The sequence below is a fragment of the Pholis gunnellus genome (genome assembly GCF_910591455.1).
Source record: "Pholis gunnellus genome assembly, chromosome: 8".
Classification (NCBI taxonomy): Eukaryota; Metazoa; Chordata; class Actinopteri; order Perciformes; family Pholidae; genus Pholis; species Pholis gunnellus.
The window spans coordinates 16,647,868-16,671,722 of NC_136534.1; the positions used below are offsets into that span (position 1 = coordinate 16,647,868).

Genomic DNA, 23,855 nt, shown 5'->3' on the forward strand with positions numbered 1-23,855 from the left:
ATAATCAATGTGTTTCTCAAAATGGCATTCCTAACAAAAAGATGAAGAAGTGATTATAAAAACAAGCATTAAAGCTTCTGAATTGTTTTTGTTTCATCGGAAAAGGAAAATCTGACCATAAGCTGCTAAAACAGCATTTTGCTCTCCAATACCATCACTGCATTAATCTTCTGTATTCCATTTCCAGACTCGCATGCTCAGTGCTGTTGTTATGTTAAAGTGTGCCTGAAGTCAAGCAGAAAACATGGTTGAAGCCAATGTAGAAGTGCCTTTATGCAGTTTAATGAGTGCTAGATGATTGTTGAAGAAAAATCAAGAGGGAAAATCAGCAGAACTCTCAAAAATCACAAGTCTGCCAATATTTTATACAAAAAGGTACTTGACTTAATGTGATTACTTGTGTCGTTTTGGAAACTTTTAATCTCAGTAGTGTGAGTGTGCAGCACTGTCTGGATCATAGAGTCACATAGATCATTTTGGAGTCTATATATCTCGCCGTGTCTGTCCAGCCTCCCCGTATTTGCCAGCTCACCTACTTTCTTTACTGTATAGTCCATTAAATGTGTGAATAAACACATTCATGCACAAAAACACACCGACAGACCCCCATTTGCTGGATGAATGATCCAACCTGTGTTTTGGAGTACAACTCTTACTGTAATGTAACACACGCTCACAATGACACACACCAGGGGGCGGATGCAGAACGTCCCAAGCCTACTGTTACAGACCGCATCCTCCACACAGCACTGACACAGAGCTTGACATACACTCTTACTGTGACTCCCACACACACACTCTCTCCTCTCCTGTCACACAAACACACTCTGACTGCTCTCTTCAAAAGGGGTGAATTTGCATTGATCATCTGAGGGAATGAGGATGCAGGTAGAAGGTGAGAGAGGCCAGGAGCAGCAGGTCATGGGGAAGCGGAGCGGGGAGAAAATTGAAAAGAATAATTTTCAAAGGGGTAAAAGGTCGAGGGCAGAGAACAGGATATGAGTTTTTCTTTTTTTTTATTGCTTGCAAATTATTGTAATGAGTTTCTATAGGGGAAATTCTCTACGTAGTTACTATGACAACACATGAAGGCCAATAGTGAGGGAATATACCACTGCCCCGAGGCTGCCGGGGGTGGGCCAGACATTAGTGTGTTTGTGTGTGTTTGTGTGTCGTTGTGGGTGGTTGTGGGTGGGCGGATGGTCGTAGACTGCCACAACATGTTGTTGTTCTTATATACAGCAAAAAGATGTGTGTTGTCTAAATCACAATATCTGTATTTTATTTATACACCCCGTTTAGCATTTATAGCCGGCATATACACATTATAATGTAGTTGTAAGCAGATAGTGTTGAATGTATTCATGTATTTGTCAACTGCAGTAAAAGTGGACGCTGGTGTATAAACAGATAATGAATGACGATATAGTAAAACTGTTCTAATTATATAATATGTCTTTATAGGAACAGTTATGTATGTTTATAAATTGTCTTATATCTCCATTATAATGTGTTATAAGCCATTTATCAGCTGTTTATATGCTGCTTATAAATTCCAAATGGGGTCAGGGGTTAAAGTAAAGTGATAGCGTATCTTTGTGTGTTTGTGTTTGTCTGCAGCCTCTTGATATACTGTCATTCTGGAAGGGTCATCAGGTTGAAGAGATGCAGAGTAGCTGCCATTTCAAATCTATTTAGTGCTTTTGTCTGCCTCTTAAGTGCTTCTACTGCGCTCTCTAAATGAGCAAATTAAATGTCACATTTTTTGTGTTAAATGTCTTTTCTCTGTGTGTTCCTGCTGACCTGTTTGGGGAAAGTACTTTAGTGTGTGGATGTTACACAGAAGCACAGATGGGTGATCCCCCCTTTTTCTGACAGCTTCGTAGATGGCTGCGCTGCAGTGGAGGAAGCGAGGGAAACCCGGGCGTATGAAACAAATCACAGCAGCACAGCCATCATCAGCCGTGTCACTCTGTGGAGCTTGCACAGGGAACCCTGCTGAAATCAAATGGATGCCGGCATATACACAAACAAACTCGAGCACACGCACGCACATATAGCCTTCGATGGCAAACCAATCAGCACCCTACTGTTTGTGACCGATGAGGACAAATTTAAACGCACACGCATACACACACAGTTGGATATGTGCAGGTCTGCACTTGTACATCTACTGAAGCAATTCGAGGGCTCTGTTCCCTAAAGCACAGACATGTATGAACGCTCAAAGGGTTTTCCGTCATATTTTATTCATAGTTTTTGAATAAACACAAATAGAGTGGATGAGTGTGTAGACGTGGGCACTAATGCACGTTTTTGCCTTACACTGAACCCAGCCAATGTTATTTTTGGGAAACCTGTGTTATCATTCAAGAGTGTGCACGATGGAGTCTTGGCTATTTCTTACACGCTTGAAAATGTTGCATGCATGGTCCGTCACTTTCCCTCTGTAACTCACTGTGTTTCTCTCCTTATATCTTCTTATTCTCTCCCTCCCTACATTTCCATTTGACACACTTAATCTTAATTTGTTACTTATCAGGAGATAAGTGACCTCATTAACATTGCCTTCTTCTCCATCTTTCTCCTATTGTGTGCACGCACCCTAGCCTCCTCAATTCAACCGCCCTCCATGTTTCCTTCCTTCCCCATTTATATTTACTCATAGCTCTTCACTCTCTTTATCTTTTTTTTTCCTCTCAGTGCTTGCCCCTTCAGAGGAACCTGTGAGCACTCAACAGCCTCATTTAAAACAGTATCTAATCTGAAAGTTAATTAAGTCTGTCTTCCTGCCCGTGTTTCTGCTCCTCTTCTCCTCTCAAGCATGTCTTTCTGGTTGAGAGACTGCTGTCACTCTCTCCCAAATTAATGCGCCATATGTCCCATGTGGGTCGAGCTGGAAAACAGACAAACCAGTCTGTGTTTCATACTTTTACACTTCCTGCAGGCCTCGAGCCTCCGGTGACAGGAAAAGACTGACACCATGTAATTCAGATTGGCAGCATCCAATTAAATGAAATTAGGTGGTGTCAATCTTTGATGCGTTTTTCTTCTATAAAGGGGATATTTTTCCGCTCAATATAGAGGCGATATAGAGGGGATCTCACACCAGATGGATCGGAAGTGAAAATAGACTTGGCGTGCCGCTCAACATGAGGAAGTGTGGATGTGGAACAGAGCTATCCCTCTTAATCCTCTCGCCTCTCCAATTCACTTCTCCTTCTGTCATACGGCTCCCTTCCTCATATTTGTCCTCACTCCCTTCAATCATCTGAGCTAATTCCCCGGCCGAAAGCCTCCGATTTACCAATTCGTCCTCTTAACTGACTAACTCAGTGCTCGGTTTTCTCCTCCTCCTTCTCCTCTTCCTCCTCCTCCTCCTCCTCCTCCTCCTCCTCCTCCTCCTCCTCCCTTTCTCCACTCTCTCAGGGTGCGGGCTGTACGGCTCTGGTGGTTGCCGTGGTAGCTAGGAAGCTGGAGCTGACCAAGGCCGAGAAACACGTGCACAACTTCATGATGGACACGCAACTCACCAAGAGGGTGTGTAGGCTCGTGTGGTGTGAATGAATGAATATAGAGAGGCTATAATTTAAAGAAGGCACCCGATCTCTGCACGCACCACGATTGGGACTCCAGCTGAACTGTGTTTATATAAGTGGTTTGTATGTGTAATCGTCCGCTGGGTGAATTTATACTATATTTTCAGATTCAGATTCAGGTGTTGAAAACAAGGCGGTTGAGAGCGGCTTGTCCTTTCACTGCCCCTCCCTCACCCTTCCCCACTACTACATCACACTATCACCCTGTATTGTTGTGACAGAGTGCCATGATATTTAAGTGAGTGAAGGCAATAAAAGGTCATCTCTTTCTCCCTTTCTCTGTTCTGCTCCCTCAATTACCGTCCCTCTCTATCTTCCCATCGACAATCTTTTTCCTCCCACGTGGCCATCCCTCCACCCTACCACCTCCCCTCTCCTCTGACATTTGTCTCTCTTACAGTAAATCCCTTTCTCTCTCTCTCTCTCTCTCTCTCTCTCTCTCTCTCTCTCTCTCTCTCTCTCTCTCTCTTTCTTTCTGTCACCTTCTCTCCTCTCCTCCATCCTTTGCCCTCTCCTTCCCTCCATGTTTGCCCCCTCGCTGCCTCTTCCTCTCCATCACTCAGTCCCTCCTTCCTGTGGTTCTCTTCAATTTTTCATACAGTTGAAAGTTCCAAGTTTTAAAAATAGCTCCCATATCAAATATGTAGGGTACATTATGGCAGCAGGGTATCTGGGGGACTGAACGCGGTAGGGTTATCAATGATTTCAGTTTGGATAAAATATTGACAGACACGTTGAATAGACTCTGTCTACTTTTTAACTTTTTAATCAATGCAACATTTATTCTTGGGTCACCAACAAGTGGACATCTTTGGCTTTTAGTGAAACATCTTGTTAACTGTTGGAAGGATTGCAATGACATTCCCTTCGACTGCACTTTGTGTTTTGAGCTAATTATTAACTAAGATGGTGTAAATATTTCTACTTGACATCAGCATGTTAACATTGTGAGCACATTTTAGCATGCTGATGTTTGCATTTAGCTCAAGCCTAACAGAGTCACTCACATGGCTATAGACTGTCCATGCTGCTTAAACAAATAGAAATGTTGTACCAATTGGAGTGGGAGAGGCTGTTAATTAATTTATTCCTTTAGCTGTTTGAACTTACTTACTTTTCTGACTAGCAGCTCATGGTGTCCAGGTGTGACAGTAAAACTGACACTGGTTGGTTGGAGTTCTGTCACCGTAGCTGGTTATTGTGACTGTAAATATTTATGAAAGACCAGCCTCACACTAATTTCCCTTCTGAAAACAGATTTTAAATGGAAAATTATGTGTTTTGTAACTTTTAGAAGTATTTGCAATGATGTTCATTGCATGAATATAGCTCAAACTGATTTTGATCACTCCCGAGATCAATGAGAAGATCATACTATACATTTTAAAGGGAATGTTCTCCTCAATCAAGTAAACTACTCTCCTACTAAAGCCAGTCATCAAGTAAGGGAGGCGTCATACAGCAGTTTTATTCAACACAATGCAGCGTGCTCCTTCGTGACATTTCCTTCAAAGGGTTTTCGGTTTATGCGGTGGTAATTGTCTCCTGCCCTCTATTACTGAAAGAGCAATCATTGAAGCTGTTGTTTGCACATTGATTTACATGGCTGGGGCCATTCTCCGCCATATCATCGTAACAAGAGAATAAAATCACTCACGCTTTATGATGAATAATGCAACAATAGACTTTACGTCCTGCCATCATTGTATATGCACACACAAACACGCACACACACACACACACACACACACAAATAGACACAAAAGCACATCCCCTGGCTTTCTACGTCCATGAAATAGCATTTGAAGGATTACTAACAATGTCAGGTAAATGCCAATCAGTGTCGCTCTCAGCCAGTGGCTGCTGTTGTCGATAACGTCTGTGTATTTTTAAATGTGTCATGTAAGAAAAAGTGTTGGTTGTGGTTGCACAGAGAGTCCTAAAACCGGAAGAAAACGTACTTCCTTTGACATCTGTGTACCGCACAGATCATTTTTAGTTCAAATGAGTGTGGTGTTTTTTGACACTCTCTGACACGTACTTCAAAATATTTCACTTTCTTTCATTTGCGTGTTCTTCTTTCATCCTCAGATCAGATTCTTAGGATGCACCTGAAAAGGCTGAAAAAACTTAAAATCTTATGTGGTGCAGATTGGGTGCAGAGGACCTAATAATCTTATCAAGGAGAATGATGGACTTTAAAAACATCATTCAGCATTCAATGCACAGGGTTCATTTTCATGCAGTGTTCAGTGAAGTGTCCCTTTCCCTTTGATCTGAACAGTTCATATAGCCCTTAAGTCGACCATGTGTGTGAGGTTGCAAGTGCTCATGTTTGAAATCAGGACTTGTTGCCTTGATGCAGAGTGTTGGAAGGGTGTTTTTAAAAGGATGACAGCAGTGGACTGTGGCTCCATACTGAAGTATTGGTTAATTCAGAGAAGTGCTGGAAGTTCATCAGGTCAGAACATCCCCTTGCACATGCAAAGAGCACTCCCGCCACTGAAAAAGCAGGACACGCTTACTGTATGCGCTAAGTCAGAGGAGTGGAGTATTTTGTCCTTCCTTTCGACAATGTCAATTAAATGCCATTCGTTGAAGCCATAAGCCAATTCACCGTGTTAATATGGCTGTTTCTGAGGTCAGTATTTGTATGTCATGCTTTTTAAGCCGCTTTGCAGAGTTGAAAATGTTACGCCTTTCTGTAAATTGGCACTCCAAATGTGTATTCGGATTCCACTCTGGACGATTGGTTAAATCAGAGCACTTTTAGAAGTCCCTGTGGCACATTCAGAACTTCGCCCGCTGAATATTCAGAGTGCACTCTGGGCTCTGGCCAAGGAGGAGGTGCTGCAATGCCTTCCAATGTTTACACCATTAGCCAAATGGGAGCAGTCTAACCCCCGAAGATTTCGACTAAGCTAGCTTTCACTCCACGCAGTAAAAATAACTTCTTGCCGACCGCCTTTTAATTCACACGCAAGCAAAATTGATTATTATAGGTGTGGACGTATTGTGACAGCGACAAAAATAAACTTGACACTCAGTGAAGTCATTTACACATCTCTCTGACACTTTTCTCTTTTTACCAATTACCTGTCTAGATCTGACCCCATTCAGGAGACACACGAAATACATACACTTATAAGTGGAAGCCAACTATTATTTAGTGCACTCATGGTCCTGTGACCACGTCTGCTTGTCTGCGTGTGCCTTAGCTCTTCCCTGTGTCATTATGTCCGTGAGGGGAAGGTCAGAGCAGGTGGCGACATGTTGCCGTGGCACATGGATGAGGTGGGAGGTTGTTGCCAAGGTAATTGGTCTGTTTGTTTATGTTTTCTGCTCCATTGTATCTGTAGCACCACAGCCCCTAATCAGGCTACTAATTGCATACATAGGTCATCGAGGCTCTGCAGGGCTGTATGTAAGGGTTAGGTGCCTCGGCTTTGCCTCTCATGTTAGAAAACTGTCTCCATCACTTTGGAGAATGAAGGGGAAAAAATCCAGGATTTGTTTTGCTTTTTAGTTTAAGCAACAAAGAAGTGTTGCAGCTTAATGCTTAGTTTTTTATTTTCTATGTGGTCGTGTCTGTAATCACAATAAATTAATATTTCCATTCGTACTGATTAAATTATAATCCCCAATAATCCACAATATGACATCAACCACTCAACATGCTGAGTTGTGGGAACCTCTTGTCTTAACAGATTTCTCATGTACCTGCCATAAGGTGTGCCGTGTAGGGGAGCAACCAGAACAGATCTTTGACCCTAACCAGCCATACATGGTTGCCCAAGTGCATGCCATATGGTCCGGGAATAGCTGATGCTGCTGTCGTTTCTTTCTTTTTTTTTGTGGATTCTTTTTAGCGGCTTATGTTGAGTTTTTTTGGCAAATGGAGTTTCCACAGTTTCTTCTTTTACAGCCAGGAGGATAGAGACAGATAAATAAAGAGGGTGGTGGCGCGGATTAACTGCAAAATACTAACAGTGCAATATTATCAGTCGTTTGCATGTGGAGCAGTCCTCGTGATTTTAAATTAAGGGTGAAGCTTTGTCTAATTAATTGGCCTGAGGCAGTGCAACAGCTCAGACAGATGTTTGTATGAAAAGTTCCACAGCGAGCAAGCTGGACAGAGACAAGATGCCATCATTCATCATATTTCTCTCACCCTGCAGTGAATAATGAACTGACAAATATGATTTGACATATCAATTTACCAATGGGCCTGTAGATATGAAGGGTATTAAATGTGCTCTTCAGTAACCTGGCCCATGAGCAAAACTAGAGATAAGATTTACTTTTTTACTATCACTGACGTTTGGTTGCAAATATCCTCTAAAGCAGTGAAGTTGTGACTCTAAATTTGATGTTGAAACACTATCTAAATAAATACAACACTACCGTCCAGATATTCATTTTAGTATCTTATCAGTAGATTAGCTGTATAAAGCCAAGAATTAATATGTTTGTAATGTTAACTGTCATTAAAAGCTGTATGACTATTTATATATTATCTATAGTATATATTGGATCAGCTCTTTTCGGGTTTGACTTCCTCTGTGTCATTGAAAACACATCTGGAAGGCCCAGGGCCTCCTACTCTCTTCATCTGTGGCCAATAGTGTGTGTTTGCCTGCATGTGTTTATGTGTAGGCGTGTATGTGTGTGAGGAGTCCTTGACTGCGTTGGATAGTTGCTGATTAGCCAAGCTGCCAGGGTCTTTTGTGCTCCTCAGACTGGGGTATAATTGTTCTTTGTTCAGTGTTTGGCATCTCTTTGAAGTCTCTCATTCAATTCATGTCCTTACAGATTCTCTCTCCCCTCTCCCTTCTCGCTTCTCTATGGTATTCACCCGCGCCTTTTTACCAGGCATCAGACCTCTATGTTGTAATTAGCAACCTATAAAGATGTACAGTACATGAAACATAGCAGATATGGATATAAATGAATGCAACTGAATCCTGATCCTTGTCCATAGAAATCAACCTGAAGCCTACACTGACATTTATTTTATAATTGTTGTCTTTTATGAAATCACAGGAATGTCACCTATATATGGGACAAAAACAAAAACAACTGAAGCCTATGTCTGACCAGTACACTGGAGAAAAATACCCATCTTGCTTTTAACTCTGATGGCTATCAGGCTTTCCATGAGTGAACATCATTACATATACTATTTCTCTAATATGTCTATTCTCCTGGGATGAGGATTGTCTTTGACAGCTAGTTTAAGAGCAGCTACTCATGCCACCATTGTTTCTTTCAGTTGCTGCCATAATTAAATGGAAGATCACTGGTTTTAATGAACTGCAGTGTTACGGTAGTAAATTACTTTCAACCAGCCAATGACGCCCATTTGAGTTAGTCTAACATATAATGTGGCATAAAGAGAGGAAAGAAGTGTGTGTGTGTGTGTGTGTGTGTGTGTGTGTGTGTGTGCGTGTGTGTGTGTGTGAGAGAGAGACTCCTGTTGGTTCTCATTGCCAAATCTCCCTAAGGAGAAGGCTGTTTATGCACGCATGAAAAGCACTGGCAAGCAAGCTGTTGTGTGTAGAGAGAGACAGAGAGAATGAGGGCAGCCTCCAAGACTAAACAAATGGTATAGTTTTTTTTTCAATCTTTGCAAGGAGACAACGGAGAATGGATGGAAAAAAGAGAGAGTGACTGAGAAAACCTCTCTGAAAGAGAAAGAACAGGGCCCCAGAGAACAGGCCTGGTCCCCAAAGAACAGGGCTGGGCCCCAGAGATCAAGGCTGGGCCCTAGAAATCAGGGCTGGGGCCCCAGAGAACAGGCCTGGTCCCCAAAGAACAGGGCTAAGCCCCCCCCCCCCCCCCCCCCCCCAACAAAGGGCCCTTAAGAACATGGCTGGGGCCACAGAAAACAGGGCCGTAGCCACAGAACACAGAGCCTCGTTCTCACTCCTCTTTGAAACAGGTTTGCCCGGCCCTGTTCTCAAACCTGCTGCCAAGGACTACCTGTTGCCAACAATGTGTCTGTGTGTTTATTGTCTGCGAGCAGATAAAGAATGCAGCGGCTAACGTGCTGCGGGAAACCTGGCTCATCTACAAACACACCAAGATGGCGAAAAAGATCGACCACTGCAGAGTCCGCAAACACCAGCGGAAGTTCCTCCAGGCTATACATCAGTAAGACCACGCCTTATACCCACACACGCACGCACACACTCAAATACACACACAAGCACATACGCCTTTGAATTCAGCCGTACTTTCTATCCACCCACAAGTTGAATCAACGCTGATGATCAGATGAAGTATATGAACACAGACACACACACACACAGACGCACAAAATGAATCATCATCTACTAAAGGGAAGGTTCACTAAAGGCAAATATAATTGTGGGACTGAAAAATCAGTACATTATGTACTGTGATGATTAGAGATGTCATCTCTGCTTCCAAGTGTTGTTGATACAAATACATACTGTAGACCTCAATCACGCTTTAAAATTCTCTTCTTCAGAGCATTGTTTGGTTGTATTTGAATGGCCACAAGGGTAGTTGTCTTGTTAAAGCTGGTCTTACTCAGAGATTTGTGTATATCCTCCGTCTAGCATCACAAAAGCGTCCCTTTTATGCTGCTTGCTCCTTTGATCTGTAACAGTTCAGTCTAGACTTGAGAACATTAAACAAGTTCCTTCAAAAGCCAGAGTCAAGAGACCGAAGACTCTTTTAATTGTGACATAGAAAGGCTCGTCCTGAAGCGTGTGGACTGTGGCTAAGAGGCTGACTCCGTGAACACAGTAACTGGGTGATTTGGGGGGAATTTGAGTACATTTGCCTGTTCAATCCTGTTAGCGTCAAAAGGGGGGACATGTTCATCTGGAGGAGCAGCCTCATCAAATTCACACTTCATTATATTTGAGGAAGCCACAGGGTTTATTTTATGAAAACACAGATTAAACCTTTAGTTCCATAATGATTGTATTGTGTTTTGAGAGTCGGCCAAGTCCTACTTTTAATTGGACCGAAGAAAGATGATGTATTTTATTTGATCTTATTTCATTCCATTTAGTTTATTTCCCTGTGGGCTTTATTCCCCTTAAGGTTTTCTTAATATTTAAAATACTCTGTTCACTTATCCTAGAGCTTAATGTCTCAGTTTTATTTCAACATTAAATTTATAGTTTCACCTGCATTACAAAATTACAGCGTTTCAGAGCACGCTATGTTGGTACGTTCACATTCAGCGACACACTGCAGGTAGAAATGAAGCTGAATTAGGCAAGGTGACCGCTCTACAGTGTTGTTGTCTGGACCTGGAGGGATTAGCTCTCTGGAGTGACCACTGTGTATTTACTGCGTTTCAACTTTGTGTACTTAATGTGTGTGTATCTGTTTGCAGATTACGCAGTGTGAAAATGGAGCAGAGGAAACTCAGTGATCAGGCCAACACACTGGTGGACCTCTCAAAGGTGAGTCACACACACACACACACACACACACACACACACACACAGCCGACGTACACATCCGTGCTCTTCATTTATGTAGGAAATCCACTTCACAGACATGTAACCATCGCATAAGTTAGTAACTCATACCAAGCATGCCTTTGCCCCCCCCCCCCCCCCCCCCCGTAATATATCACAACATTCCTCCGTTTCAATGATGACCTGCCCGATTTCGTGGCTTTGTGTCTCCTAGCAACAGGAACAAGTGTTAAAACAGGGATGACTGTGTGAGAGAGCGAGGAGGAAATGAGAGGAGGGAGGGGGGGGGGGGGGGGGGGGGTGCTCATGTTTTTCTGTTACTGTGTGGGTGTTTGAGTGAGAATGTGAGTGCACACGTGTGTGTGTGTGTGTGTGTGTGTGTGTGTGTGTGTGTGTGTGTGTGTGTGTGTGTGTGTGTGAAAATGATGGAGTGAGGGTGTGTATTTGTGTCTTTTCTAGGAGCAATGCCTTTAGCACCAAATATTTTGCAATTATACCATCTCAACGACTCCATCTCAATTGGCCACTTGTGCGTTTACCATGGTTACGGAGGCCAGGATGTGCAAGGCAGGAACATTTCATTCTCGCTCTCCTCTCTCTTTCTTCACAATGTTATAACGCCCACATAGAGACTTCCCTCCAGCCTCCTCTTCATTCCAGCTTCTGCTCCCTCTTGGACATTTTTTGCTTCCTGTCTTACTCACTCCTCCCCAGCCTCAGGCTTAACCCCTCCTCCCACTTTTCCTTCACACTCTAACCCCTTTTATTGTCTCTTCTTATTCAGTCCAAATTAGTTTTCTTTAAACAAGCTTTTAATAAAGCAACCATCATAATACTGCTGTTTATGTATTAGCAATCTGTCTCCCGTCTTCAAAGTTCTCTGTGTTCACTGAGTCACCTCTCCTCTCCTCTCCTCTCCTCTCCTCTCCTCTCCTCTCCTCTCCTCTCCTCTCCTCTCCATAGATGCAGAGCGTCATGTATGAGCTCATGTCAGAGCTCAACGACCGCAGCGAGGACTTGGAGCGCCAGATGCTATCCTTGGAGCAGCGGGTGGAGCAGCTTACCGCCGGCTTCAACACCCTGCCCGCCCACCTCTCAGCCACCCTCAGTGCCCAGCACGCCGCCCTGGTCCACTTGCTTAGAGAGAGGGATTCGAGCTACGGGAGAGGAGGTTTTGGAGGTGGTGCCGTGGTCCCAATCTCCCCAGCAGCGACTTTAACCGCTGCACCAGCTTCAGTTTCCTCAATCCAGGTCACATCTCCAGCCCCGTCCCCATCCCAGGTTCCTACTTTGGCCTTGGAGTCCCCTCTGTCGCCCCCACCTCTGAGCCCAGAGGGGAGCCTGGAGGCTAGTCCCAGCACCAACACCTGCACTTCTAGCTGCTGAAGACAGCTCTGAGGACCAGGAGAGGACAATATGGAAAGAAAATAGGGAGGGAGGAGGAGAGAAACGCGAGGTGATCCTCTGAAAGTAACGCTCCATGAGGGAGGGTAGAAGACGGGACTATGAGGAGAAATAATAGGATTAAGATGGAGGGCCAGTATGAGCGATGAGACATGTTAAGGACTTTGGGGCGCTTTCCTTGACAAGGGGAGGAAAAGAAAAATGGAGACTCTAAAAGGTGTGAGGGGGAGGAAGAATGTCAAGAGGGTGAGAAATGGAGGTAGAAAGGATGAGGAGGGGGAAGGAGAGAGGAGGAATAATTATATAAACTCAGAGTTCCTAAATGGATAACACTCCAATTACTGAAAAAGGCCTTTTATTCTCTCTCTCTCTCTCTCTTTCTTTCTCTCTCTCTCTCCTTCCTCTCTCTCTCTCTCTCCTTCCTCTCTCTCTCCTTCCTCCCAATCTCTCTCTCTCTCTCTCCTTCCTCTCTCTCTCTCCTTCCTCCCAATCTCTCTCTCTCTCTCCTTCCTCCCAATCTCTCTCTCTCTCCTTCCTCCCAATCTCTCTCTCTCCCTTCATCAGGAATTAATGACCATGACTTTTTATCCTTATGATGTATTTTCTATCTGAATGCTAATTGTGTGTTAACGAGCATCCCTTTAACAGAAGGTTCAATCAATACGACCAAGATATTTAAAAAAAAGGAAAGAAAAAAAAACTAGTGGCATGTACTGCACACACACACACACACACATGCATACACACAATTTATATTGACGCATCATCCACGCTATACAAGTTAACACAGCACAAACATAAATACACAATCTTTTACAATGCAGGCCCTATTTACACTCACACAAAGAAATTGTGTGTCGTAGCCCACAAGATGATACTAAAGCCTATACTGCCAAGCTCTCAATGCACTGCCAAGCAATGTAGACACACTGTAAAAAAAATTTTCATCCAAACGACTTATCTTTTGTGGGCGTGACCTAATGCATAGTTGTGACATTTGAACTTCTCCGTTTGGAGAAACTTAACCGTTCACTGAACGACACAAATTACAGGTGAAGCTAAAATAAGTTGGTATGACACTGAGGGGCATGAGTCATCATAACGTCTGTTTGTGACAAAGAAGACAGTCGCAGATAATAAAATAACGTAACACAACTACAAAGAGACTTTTTTACTATTGCATTTATTGAATTACAGATTGGGTTGAACCGATGTGTACTTGTAGGTTCGCTGTACTGAAATTAGACTTTAAAGAGTTTGATTTTATATAATTTCTGTTCATGTTACTTATGAAAAAAAATAGTTGTATCAAGTGCATTAATACTGAAATGGTTGTTGGGAGATAGAATCTATTACATTCTATTGTGTTGTAATAGATTACAACACAAACATTTATTAAACTGGCATTTCAATCTGGGTGATTCATTTTGAGGAAACACTTCAAGACAGAGCTTTGCATAAACATGATGCTCCACATTTGGCGAGTGTTCAGGTAAAATAACAGTTGAAACATTCCCCATCAATAATAAATGATCTGATTATTCTTTTACTTGTCTGAAATCAGTGGAGTCAGATTGACTGGGATGCTGTAGTATCTATTGTTTTGCTTTAATTCTCTGATAAACATTTATACTTAAAATTACTAAAATGTTGATTTTTACATTCGTAATTCAATTGAATATAAAATCCAACAATTGTCTAGCTATGTGATTATAAGTTGGTGTGATTCATATTTTTTCACAGTGTACGGTTGTGTCTATGACCCTTTATGAAGGAAAGAAGACCTTACTCACTGCCATTTTTCGCGTGCAGTCCCAAAACGACGCACTGTTATCATGAATGTATTCTGTGTAAAGAAATACACTCAAACCCACTTTCTTGCTCGATCACTCAAACTGCCACGCAGACACAGGAACAGACGCCTACACGCACGGACACACGGATATACACACACCTTCGACAACCAAAGTGCTCTCTCTTAAATGGACTTCAATAAGAGGCAGGGAACGCTGCTGTCACTGGGGACAAAAGATAGCAGGAGGCGTTGCAGATATCTTGACAATATTTCTGAGGGAATAACTGTGAAAATCTGGGTATGGACTTGTTACAGTGCTTCACTGCTTTAAAACAGATCAAGGTGGACTATGGATGAACACAAGGGAACACAAATATACCTTTATAAAGGATTGATGGCCATGAAGGCACAGCTGTTTATAAAATAAATAAAACATAGACAGAAATACTTAAGTATATCTGAGAGGAATTATAATGGTGTGACGGGAAAGAGACGAGCCTACCCATTGGAGACAATATCGAAAACTGTCTTATAGCGACACGCTGTGGCCGGAATACTGAATTACATGCGCTTGGAATATTGTATAGTATGCTGTTAACGAAATCTAGCTTTGTATTGCTTAGTCTTTTCTACCATTATGATTAAACACAGTTATAGCTGATATCTACTATTACTAAACTATAGTATTCTTCTCATTCGTCATGACAATTATGATATATGTATTAACAATGGGTTAAATCATTTTGAACAAGGAAAGTGCCGTTTGAGGTTGAAATTATTTTGTAATTTTTATTTTGTCAGAGAAAATTAATAAAGTATATATCTCTAACATTCCAGCTTCCACGTTTTCTGTGTTGCTGTTTTTTTTAATTTGATTTTGGGTTTTGCGGTTGTGCGAGGTTTTGAAAAATTCTAAAACTAATTCACGCCGTACAGATGGGTTACCTTTCATTCAGTGTAACCAATTTTCACCCTGAATGATTACGGTTTAGACACTACTTACTGTCTCAAGCTCATTTTATGAGTTTTGAGCTATCTAGGTTATACATTAGTTAACTCTTAGCTGAGATGGAGAACAAGATAAACATTTAACCCTAGCTAGAAAATGTAACGTTTTCTACAATAACGCTGATACACCGTGATAGGCCGAAAACACACTGCAAATTGCACTTTTGTAAGAACTTTATTCTTCTGGCTGTCAACAAGGCTGACTGGCATCATGTTTGTCATTTGTCCTCATTCTAATTGGGTGTAATCCTTTGTTAGGTTTGAAATCTTACCAAAGCAGGTCTAGCAAAGTTTAAGACGGAGTAAAGTTTTGGCAGTGAAACATGCTCACAATAAGCAGCCATGGAAATAGTTGAAGTTTTAGTTTGTTCATTTAAACAATTATTAGCTTGGGTTTCACGCTTCATACATTGCAGTTCAGAATAGTCTGAAAAAGAACCACACAGTAAGTATTTGCAATTTGTTACATATTATTTTTCTATGCTCACTGGCCATATACCTCATGATTTTAAAATAATGAGTCACATTCAATATATTGAGATCCGACTTCTTATATGTTAAGTACATTCCTTATATTCAGGTCTTCTTTCCGATTGGCGATAGTTGAGTCAAAGCTATTTGAGTTAAACACCTTCCCATTAGTTAACACCAGTGTTTGTCCCAAAGGTGACTACACACCAATCTTCTCAGGGCTTATTATGTGTAAGTGCATTTACTTCAGCATGAAGGCAGTCAAAGCATTTACACGATCTCGGAGGAAATTGATTTTTATTTATTTTCATAAAACAGGCATCATGTTGTATGTTTAGCCCGGCGTTAAATTAAAACAGTAAGAGAGGTGTGAAAGCCAGGCAGCACATACCCAGATGTGATGAGTTTGTTATCTGTGATATTTACTGGTTGGTGCTCTACGAGCTCCCGGGGCGTTCATTACCTCTTGTACTGTGTGCATTTTCATGATTGTGTTCTATAATTTTAAGGCCAGGGTTATGTCCATTTCTAAAAAACTCTTCCCTACTTATCTCTTTCTCTCTCCACGTGTCTTTCAGTCCATCTCCATTTTACGGGAAAGCCATTTAGTCTTTCAGGATTGCTGTTTAAGCAGAGGATAGCAAAGGACCCGGAAGAAAAATGGAAAACGGGATAGCTTTTTGCTCATATTCCAGCCAAATTCTGCCAGATGAATATGACTGCAAGAACACTTTGTCACACATTTGACGAAAAAGCCAAAGCAATAGACAGCCACAATGTAACACCAGAAACAACACATTTAAGAAAATGTAAATAAGATGCATTAGTAGAATCACAAACACAGCGCACATTTTTTCAAGTTTCAAGCCATTTATTAATATTCATAATACTTAACATTACCTCTGCAGTCCATTTAGAAAATCACAATTAACTTTGAGTAGAAGCGTCGGGTAGTGTGCATTCTATGGTGTAAATGCAATGAAACAATAATCACTCTCTTTTCTTTATTTGGCTTTTTATGCTCTCATTCCCTCTGACTGCCCAGATGTGACCCTTGGTTTAAGGAGTTACTGGTCACTTGTAGAGCAACAACACTCAGACACATCCATTTGGACAGCTGTCTAGAGAAGACTACACTGACTGCTTCACATCCAAGTATTCATCCCAATGCTCAACCGTCACTGTTTGTATTTTGGTCTGTGTTATGGTTCCTGTGACCTACTGTAGAGATATTCCTTCGGCAATTATTAAGGAACGCATTCTTCTTTCCCTTCATCCCAATTTATTAAAATGACTTCATAATTTGAATTCTGATCATCTCCCTTATCTAAAATGAAATGCCTGACAAAAATAGAATTTTTGCTAAATGCTTGTTCCCTGAAGACAGTTTGACCAAGTCATTTCTAATGAAAAGCATAGCTTACATGCACGCACAAAGAATACATCGACACAAAAGTGTATTTTCCTCGTGTTTTTTTCTCCAGGCCTTATTAATTCTGCTGACCTCCACGTGCCCTGCTGCTCTGTCTGCATGGTGGAGTCATGCAGCCTCATTACGCTTAAAAAACGGAGACCTAACCTCACACGAGGATTGCTTGTGTCGGTTTTTTTTAAATGTGTGTGTGCCTGCTGCTTTGTCAGTGGAAGAGGAGGCAGGCAGGTGGATGCTGGATGTCGGCCACCATTATCCCCTGCCTGTACCGGTCCGGGATCATGTGGTACACCAGTCAACTATAATGCAATCACAACAAACGGCACAAATGTCATCAGATTCTGTCAGCGGGAGACCGTTTCCATCGCAACAGGATCTCTTATCTCCAACTCGTCTTTGTGCTGAAAGTAGAGATGAGTGGTGTACTGGATGCTTCTACCAACAAAACAGCATGTAGTAGAGATGTAGCTCTACATTGTTGCAGGGGACAGCACACACACATAGCACATGAGCAATCACATACACACAAATACGCAGTTTTTTACTCTCCCTCCCTTTACCTTTCGATGACCCCACCAGTCACAGTTCACCAGGAAGTGGAGAGCCATGAACCACTCATTCTGATGCCTTATATCGTGGTGTTTCCCTGGCAACCAGAGGGACAGATCTACCAACATACAGGTCTGTACATGCATGAATCTGTGCGTTTATGTCTGGTGAAAGGGATTAGAGTCCATTGCATTCAGAAAGATTGTATTTGTTGTGCGCTTGTAGATTTTTTATGAATGTGTGTATATTTAGGTAGAAATGCTGGACCAGACATATAGAGGATACACTTTACCCTCAACACACAGCATCTGTCAGAGCATGTACACACACACACACACACACACACACACACTAAAAAACAAAACAGGGTTACATCTGCCCAGTCTATTCTGCTAAGGAAAGGTGCTTCAATGCTTCCTGTCTCAGCTCCTTCAGCATAGGATACACTGGACCGTCCTTTACGAAAGGAAAGAAGTCAATCCCGTCCCACAATTCCTTGCAGCAGCAACATTTAAAAATGACGCACCATTCGGCCGTCCATGAAAACAAACAATATGCCTGTGTTGCACAAATCTAACCATTGTTTTCATACAGTCATCTATTAATGGGTGCATGTAAATAAATATGAGTGATGACAGCGACAACCGTTTCCTTACATTGTCTTCATTTCTTTTATTTTGAACATGTAACAAATAAGTAAAAATCAAAACAAGAATAACAAACAAAATGAACAGTAAATAAAGCAAACTGTCAATAAACAAATTCTCATAATCAACATAAATTAATAAATATTACATGTTTGAAAAGGAGTAGGGAGAAATACACACTTCTCTATAACTCAAACATTTATCTCACTATTTACCATATAAACCTTTGTGACTGGTAGTCTATATTCCTTTTTTTAATTCAAATTCCAACCGTGGTAATGAAGTAGTTTTCATCGCCAGGGTGGCCACGTTCAAGATGACATAATACTGCATTCCACGGCAGGGACATTTGCAGTGTTACAGTAGCAAAGGGAATATTGGAATAACAACAAGCATCAGTTAAAAGACATCAGCTGTCTTTTTATGAATTCTCCTTCACATCTGTCCTTGACCTTGATGGAAAACGTCAAGAGGTCCAGGAAAGATGTGAAGGAGAATTTGCAATTAGGAAAAGACTTTAGGAAGCCATTTTTTAACTTTTCACCAGTAGCCCGGATCTCTCAACCAGATGCCCTCTGACATTCCCCGCCTTTTGCCAGTCACCTGATCCTGTTCCTCCCAGCACACCTGTCACTTATTCCCTCATTTAGTCCCAGACTGGATTTTGTAAGTCTCCCTGTGTTCTCTAGTCTACAGTCAGCTCTATTGGATTGGTTTGCCCCTTTGGACTGCCTTGATGTTGTCAAACTGTAAGCCTCTTTATCGACCATAGTTTTAATCAAAGTGCCCCTCAGCTCAACTTGCTCCTTTGCGTCTCCTTGAACTCCGCTTTTCTCTTGTACGTGAACAGTAACTTTTCCCAATTTCCCCACTTCTTCCTAGTTAAACATCTTTCTTCTCTTCTCTCGTCTGTCAACATGTATGTTATTAGTCGCCTACGGAAGAGAAGAGACTGCAGGTAGGGAGACCATCATGCTACCCAGTTTACCAGTCTTCCCTACCCACATTTCCTGCTACGTCAACTCCTCTTCCCCACATCCAGGGCCAGGCCTCCTCCCTCAGTCAGTACCTACTCTGGTGGGTCTCTTTTTTTCATTTGTTTCACTGCTTCCTAATAAATCTCCACATCAGCATTGACTCACACGTCACCATCCCTCACTTACGTGTTGCCAACCCCTCCTTTCATTGACATCTACGTAGACATTTTAATTTAATGTTCACACTTACAGAGGGCTAGGAATGGCTTAGAAGTGTATAGCAATTTGTTTTCTGTCTTTTCTGCTCAGTCCATTAGAGACTTGACTGGATTAGTGGGTTGTCTAACACTTACACAATCAAGAAAGCAATGTTGGCATCCCATTAGTGATATTGGATACAAAATAATAATGTGTGGGTTTGTTGGTGTAACAGATCAGATTACAGGCTCTTAAATGTCTACCTGATCCATTCTAACTTTAGTGTGCAGTCAGCTTCCTGGACATTAACATCTAACACACCCTAACTGTACTGCAGTCTTTTCATTTTTTTTAATCGATAAATGTTTGATGTAGTTTTTATGCCAGGACATAAGAAGGTTAGCCAGCACTCAACAGTAGGATAGACTGCTTACAATATTTCCAGCCAGACAGTTAAATAAAAGGGTGTTATTATTTCTAGAAAGAACCGATCCAGTCGGTAAAGTGCTTTTCATATTGTCTCCAATGAGTTGGTTGCAGTACAAGAGTAAATTCATTGTCTGTTTGTTTTTTTGCATACTGCTGAACATCAACCGCCTGTTTTCTCTGTATGTGTAATTGTTTGCCAACCTTGTTGATCATGGTTCAGGTTGCTGTGTGCAGGTATAGAAGCGGTGGGTCCAGGACATATACCCCTGTCACCATCCCCACAGAAACGGACCGGTACAATATCAGCTCCATGGCAACACTGGCCGCCCACACTCCCCTCCGGCTGCGTGCCGGAGACGTGCCTGCATGCATGTGTGAGAGAGAAAAGGAGTAAGAGAGCAGAGGTTGTTAATTGATCTATTTTTCAGGCTGTTCAGTTGAATCGAGATGAAGGGAGAGACGATGTTTTTTTTCTAATGATGCCACAGGGGAGCTGTGCTCTGCTTCCTCCCCTGACAGGACTTCTACTGTTGCCACTTGCACTGACATAACTTGGCTACCTGTAACTCCTCTGCGTACTATATCTTCAGCCGGGGACCAGTGCCACTTATACATTTAATTATCAATTCACTTTTTTATTTTTTGTCTCTCTTTCTTTCTAAGTGTCTGCGTCTGAGGCGTTGCCCTCTTTCAGAGTGTCACGCTTCATTGTAAATTAAGTAGATCTAAAGTCGTGGCGTCTGGCGCCTTGGCGGAGGATGTGAAGAGGCTGCAGGTTCAGACAGTCAGCCAATTAGAGTCTGGGAACGGTCAGCGAGATGCCAGCAGTGCTCTCAGCATCCAGGTGGGACTCTGGTATGTGGTTCAAGATATTTTTAGTATCGTAGCCCCACTCCACAGTCATCTCTTGACATCAGCACAACTTCAGGCCGCTCACCGTCGGCCATCAAAGGAGGAGAAGAAGCTGAAAGTGAGCCGTAGCTCCTCGTCTTTGTCCTCCCTCTTCATCCTCCTCCTGCCTTCAGTCTCAGTATCCCACAAGCCCAGCAAGTGTCTTCATTACGTTTTATTTCCTCTGCTCTTTTCTATCTTCTCTCCCTGCTGTTAGAGCTATACCTTATTCTGTTTATCACACTTATGCAATCTTAGACAGACCCTGAGACTTGCACACACACACACACACACACACACACACACACACACACACACACGCAGAGGGGAATACGTTAGAATTTCCTATTCATTTGATCTGCTTTAACACGCCCCCCTCTCTCTACCTTCCATCCCTGCCCAGTTACTGAAAAGTGATGTCGGTTTCCATAGCAATCGTCTGTGTCTGTATCAGAGGGGATTTTCCTTACACTGACTAGAAAGGATGCCGAGCAATGGGAGTCACAGAGACACACATGCATGCGTCTGTGAAACTGTTGATTAGCAATCAGCATATCCTTCACACCGACTCTTTATTCTTAATGAGCTCAAAGAAAGCTGTTGATTGGGTGATTCCAACAGGAATATGCTTGAGTTTTTTTAAAAATTGGGCATTCAAGTCAATTTGATGTTGTGGCTCATGATGCAATGTGAGAAAAATGTAAATCCTTCAATATTTCATTATTTTTTACTACACTGAAGTGCCATCAGCAGTGATTGTACTTTGGGTTACAAGTCATTCTGTAGCGCTGCTCTGTCCTACTTTAATTCTACAGGGTTTACATTTTTTTGGACGAATGCAAAGTCTATTTTAGTCATTGTGTGATATCTCTTATTTCACTATGATACTAAACAACATGACTCTTTGTTGCGAGACGAAAGTTTTTAAAGTCTGTAACACAAATAAGGTTATTTGGGTTGTTTAGATAAGAATGGTGTTTTTTTGTGTTTGTGTCTGTCTCTTCGGGCTGCTGTGGAATGTAGGTCAGGTGGACAGGATGGACAAATAGAATGAATGGATGGACGGATAAATACAAGGAGCTAGCTGGAACGTTCAGCTCTTTAAAACACAGGGAAGCACAGGCATTCAGATTCATCTTTCTCATATTTTAGTAAACACTGTGTCTATGTTCTTTTGAAACACATCCTTTATCATTTTTGCTCAAATACCGAATTGATTTACTTGTTCTGTAAACTACCAGTTGAAATATGTATAGCCATACTCATCAAATGCATTTTTCTGACTACATAACTGTTCTGACAGGGAAAATAATCCATTTGCCGCGTGTGTAAACACACACACAGCAACAACTTGGCTAACCAAAACAACTGAACAGCATCTGGCCAGTGATTATATATTAACATGTTCTGAGTCTCCCTTGCAAACTATTGAGAACAGTCCTAACACATTCTCTGTTTCATCCATTAGGAGTCAGATGCAATCAGCCAACACAAAGAAGTGTGCTCAAACAGCCTCGGTAGGTTGGAACAGCCTGTGTTTACATTTGCTGTCTGTCACTGCCTGTTTTTCTCCCTCCAATTAATGTCCCTCTATCACGCTATTCCCTGCTTTGCTAAATGATCTGAACAAATATTTGTGGTACTTTTACCACCGAAAAGAACCGCAGCAGAAACGATTTATTCCTTCTGTAGCTTTCTCCTCCCTCGTCTACTCAGTATCATGTTGAATGGATGCAGAGTCACAGTTGGCATGATTTGACCAAAAGGGGGTGCGGTTTGACGACCTCCCCTCCTCGGCAACTCCTCAAACTCCTCTTCATTTACCTAAATGTTCTTTCACTGCCTGGGACACACACACACACACACACACACACACAGCAAGCAGACTATTTAAGCTACATGGTCAGAATAATTAATGCAGGAAATGATCACAGGCACAGGAATGATTAATTTCAAGCTGTGACAAACTGACATGACTGATTGTTTTTAGCGGGTCGCCAGGCTTTTAATACTCGAGGCCATTCAGGGATAGCATCCATCACGGTGACCCTCACTCCTGCATAGGTGTGTGTGTGTGTGTGTGTGTGTGTGTGTGTGTTCCTGTCTGTTTCTGTGTGTGTGCATGCAAGCTTTGTGAGATTATGTCTGTTTGTGTATGTAGTAAGTGTACATGGAACAGTGTCTTTAAGCATATGTTTATTAATCTATCAACTTTCTTACTGTAGAGCTCAGGGGCAACTACTTCCCCCACCTCTGTGAGATGGTGAAAGATACGCAGCGAAGCGGACCCACCCTAAACCTTTACAACCACCCTGATGTAACTCCCGAAGGTCATACACTTACACTTGTATTTCATCATATTTACCTCCTGCTACCTAGACATGGAAGGCGTCAGACTGTCCAATGAAAATCTCTTTCTTTTTGCTGTCGGTCTTTCCCTCAGTCTCTCTCTCTCTCTCTATGTAACACAATGTGATAGTAATTAGTCTTTATATTTTGTGTTTCCACATGTTTATGGTAAAACAGGATTCTCTCATGTAGCTAAACATTTCAGGATACATTTGGAAAAGGGGGAGGGGGGGGGTCATCAAAGTCATTACCAATACAATAAGCAATTCAACTGTGTGTCCTACAAATGGTGTTTTTGCATTTGAGTCACCACCTGCATGTTGGCATTAATCATGTTTTAAATCATGTTTCAGATTTTAATCTTCAAATTGGATACCAATAGATTCCATGTGCACATGTTTGTCTGTGTGTGTATGTGTATGTGTATGTGTATTTGTGTTTGGCATATAGGCAACAGATTAGTGAGATGGGGGACTCTCTTTGGATCAGAGTACTCATTTTAAAGTTGTACATCAATAAGCGTTTGCTGACGTCTACCTCTATCCATGAAAGGGGAAAAAAAAGTGTTCCTCAAAGATTCAATAAATTCTTGCAATGAAAGATGCATTTTACCCAGAAATCAAGAGTCTGTCTGTCATAACCA

General features: G+C 42.0%; 1 protein-coding gene across 1 annotated transcript in view; it reads left to right on the forward strand.

Moving 5' to 3' along the window:
* kcnn3 (potassium intermediate/small conductance calcium-activated channel, subfamily N, member 3) overlaps positions 1 to 12,448 on the forward strand; it is a gene marked incomplete at both ends in the record, with an annotated part of 39,126 nt that extends 26,678 nt beyond the window's left edge. The window contains 4 exons of the mRNA XM_079163920.1: positions 3,430 to 3,540; positions 9,625 to 9,752; positions 10,975 to 11,044; positions 12,026 to 12,448. Of these exons, the coding sequence (XP_079020046.1) occupies positions 3,430 to 3,540; positions 9,625 to 9,752; positions 10,975 to 11,044; positions 12,026 to 12,448 (732 nt within the window). The remainder of the gene's footprint in view (positions 1 to 3,429; positions 3,541 to 9,624; positions 9,753 to 10,974; positions 11,045 to 12,025) is intronic.
* Positions 12,449 to 23,855: the final 11,407 nt, after the last annotated feature.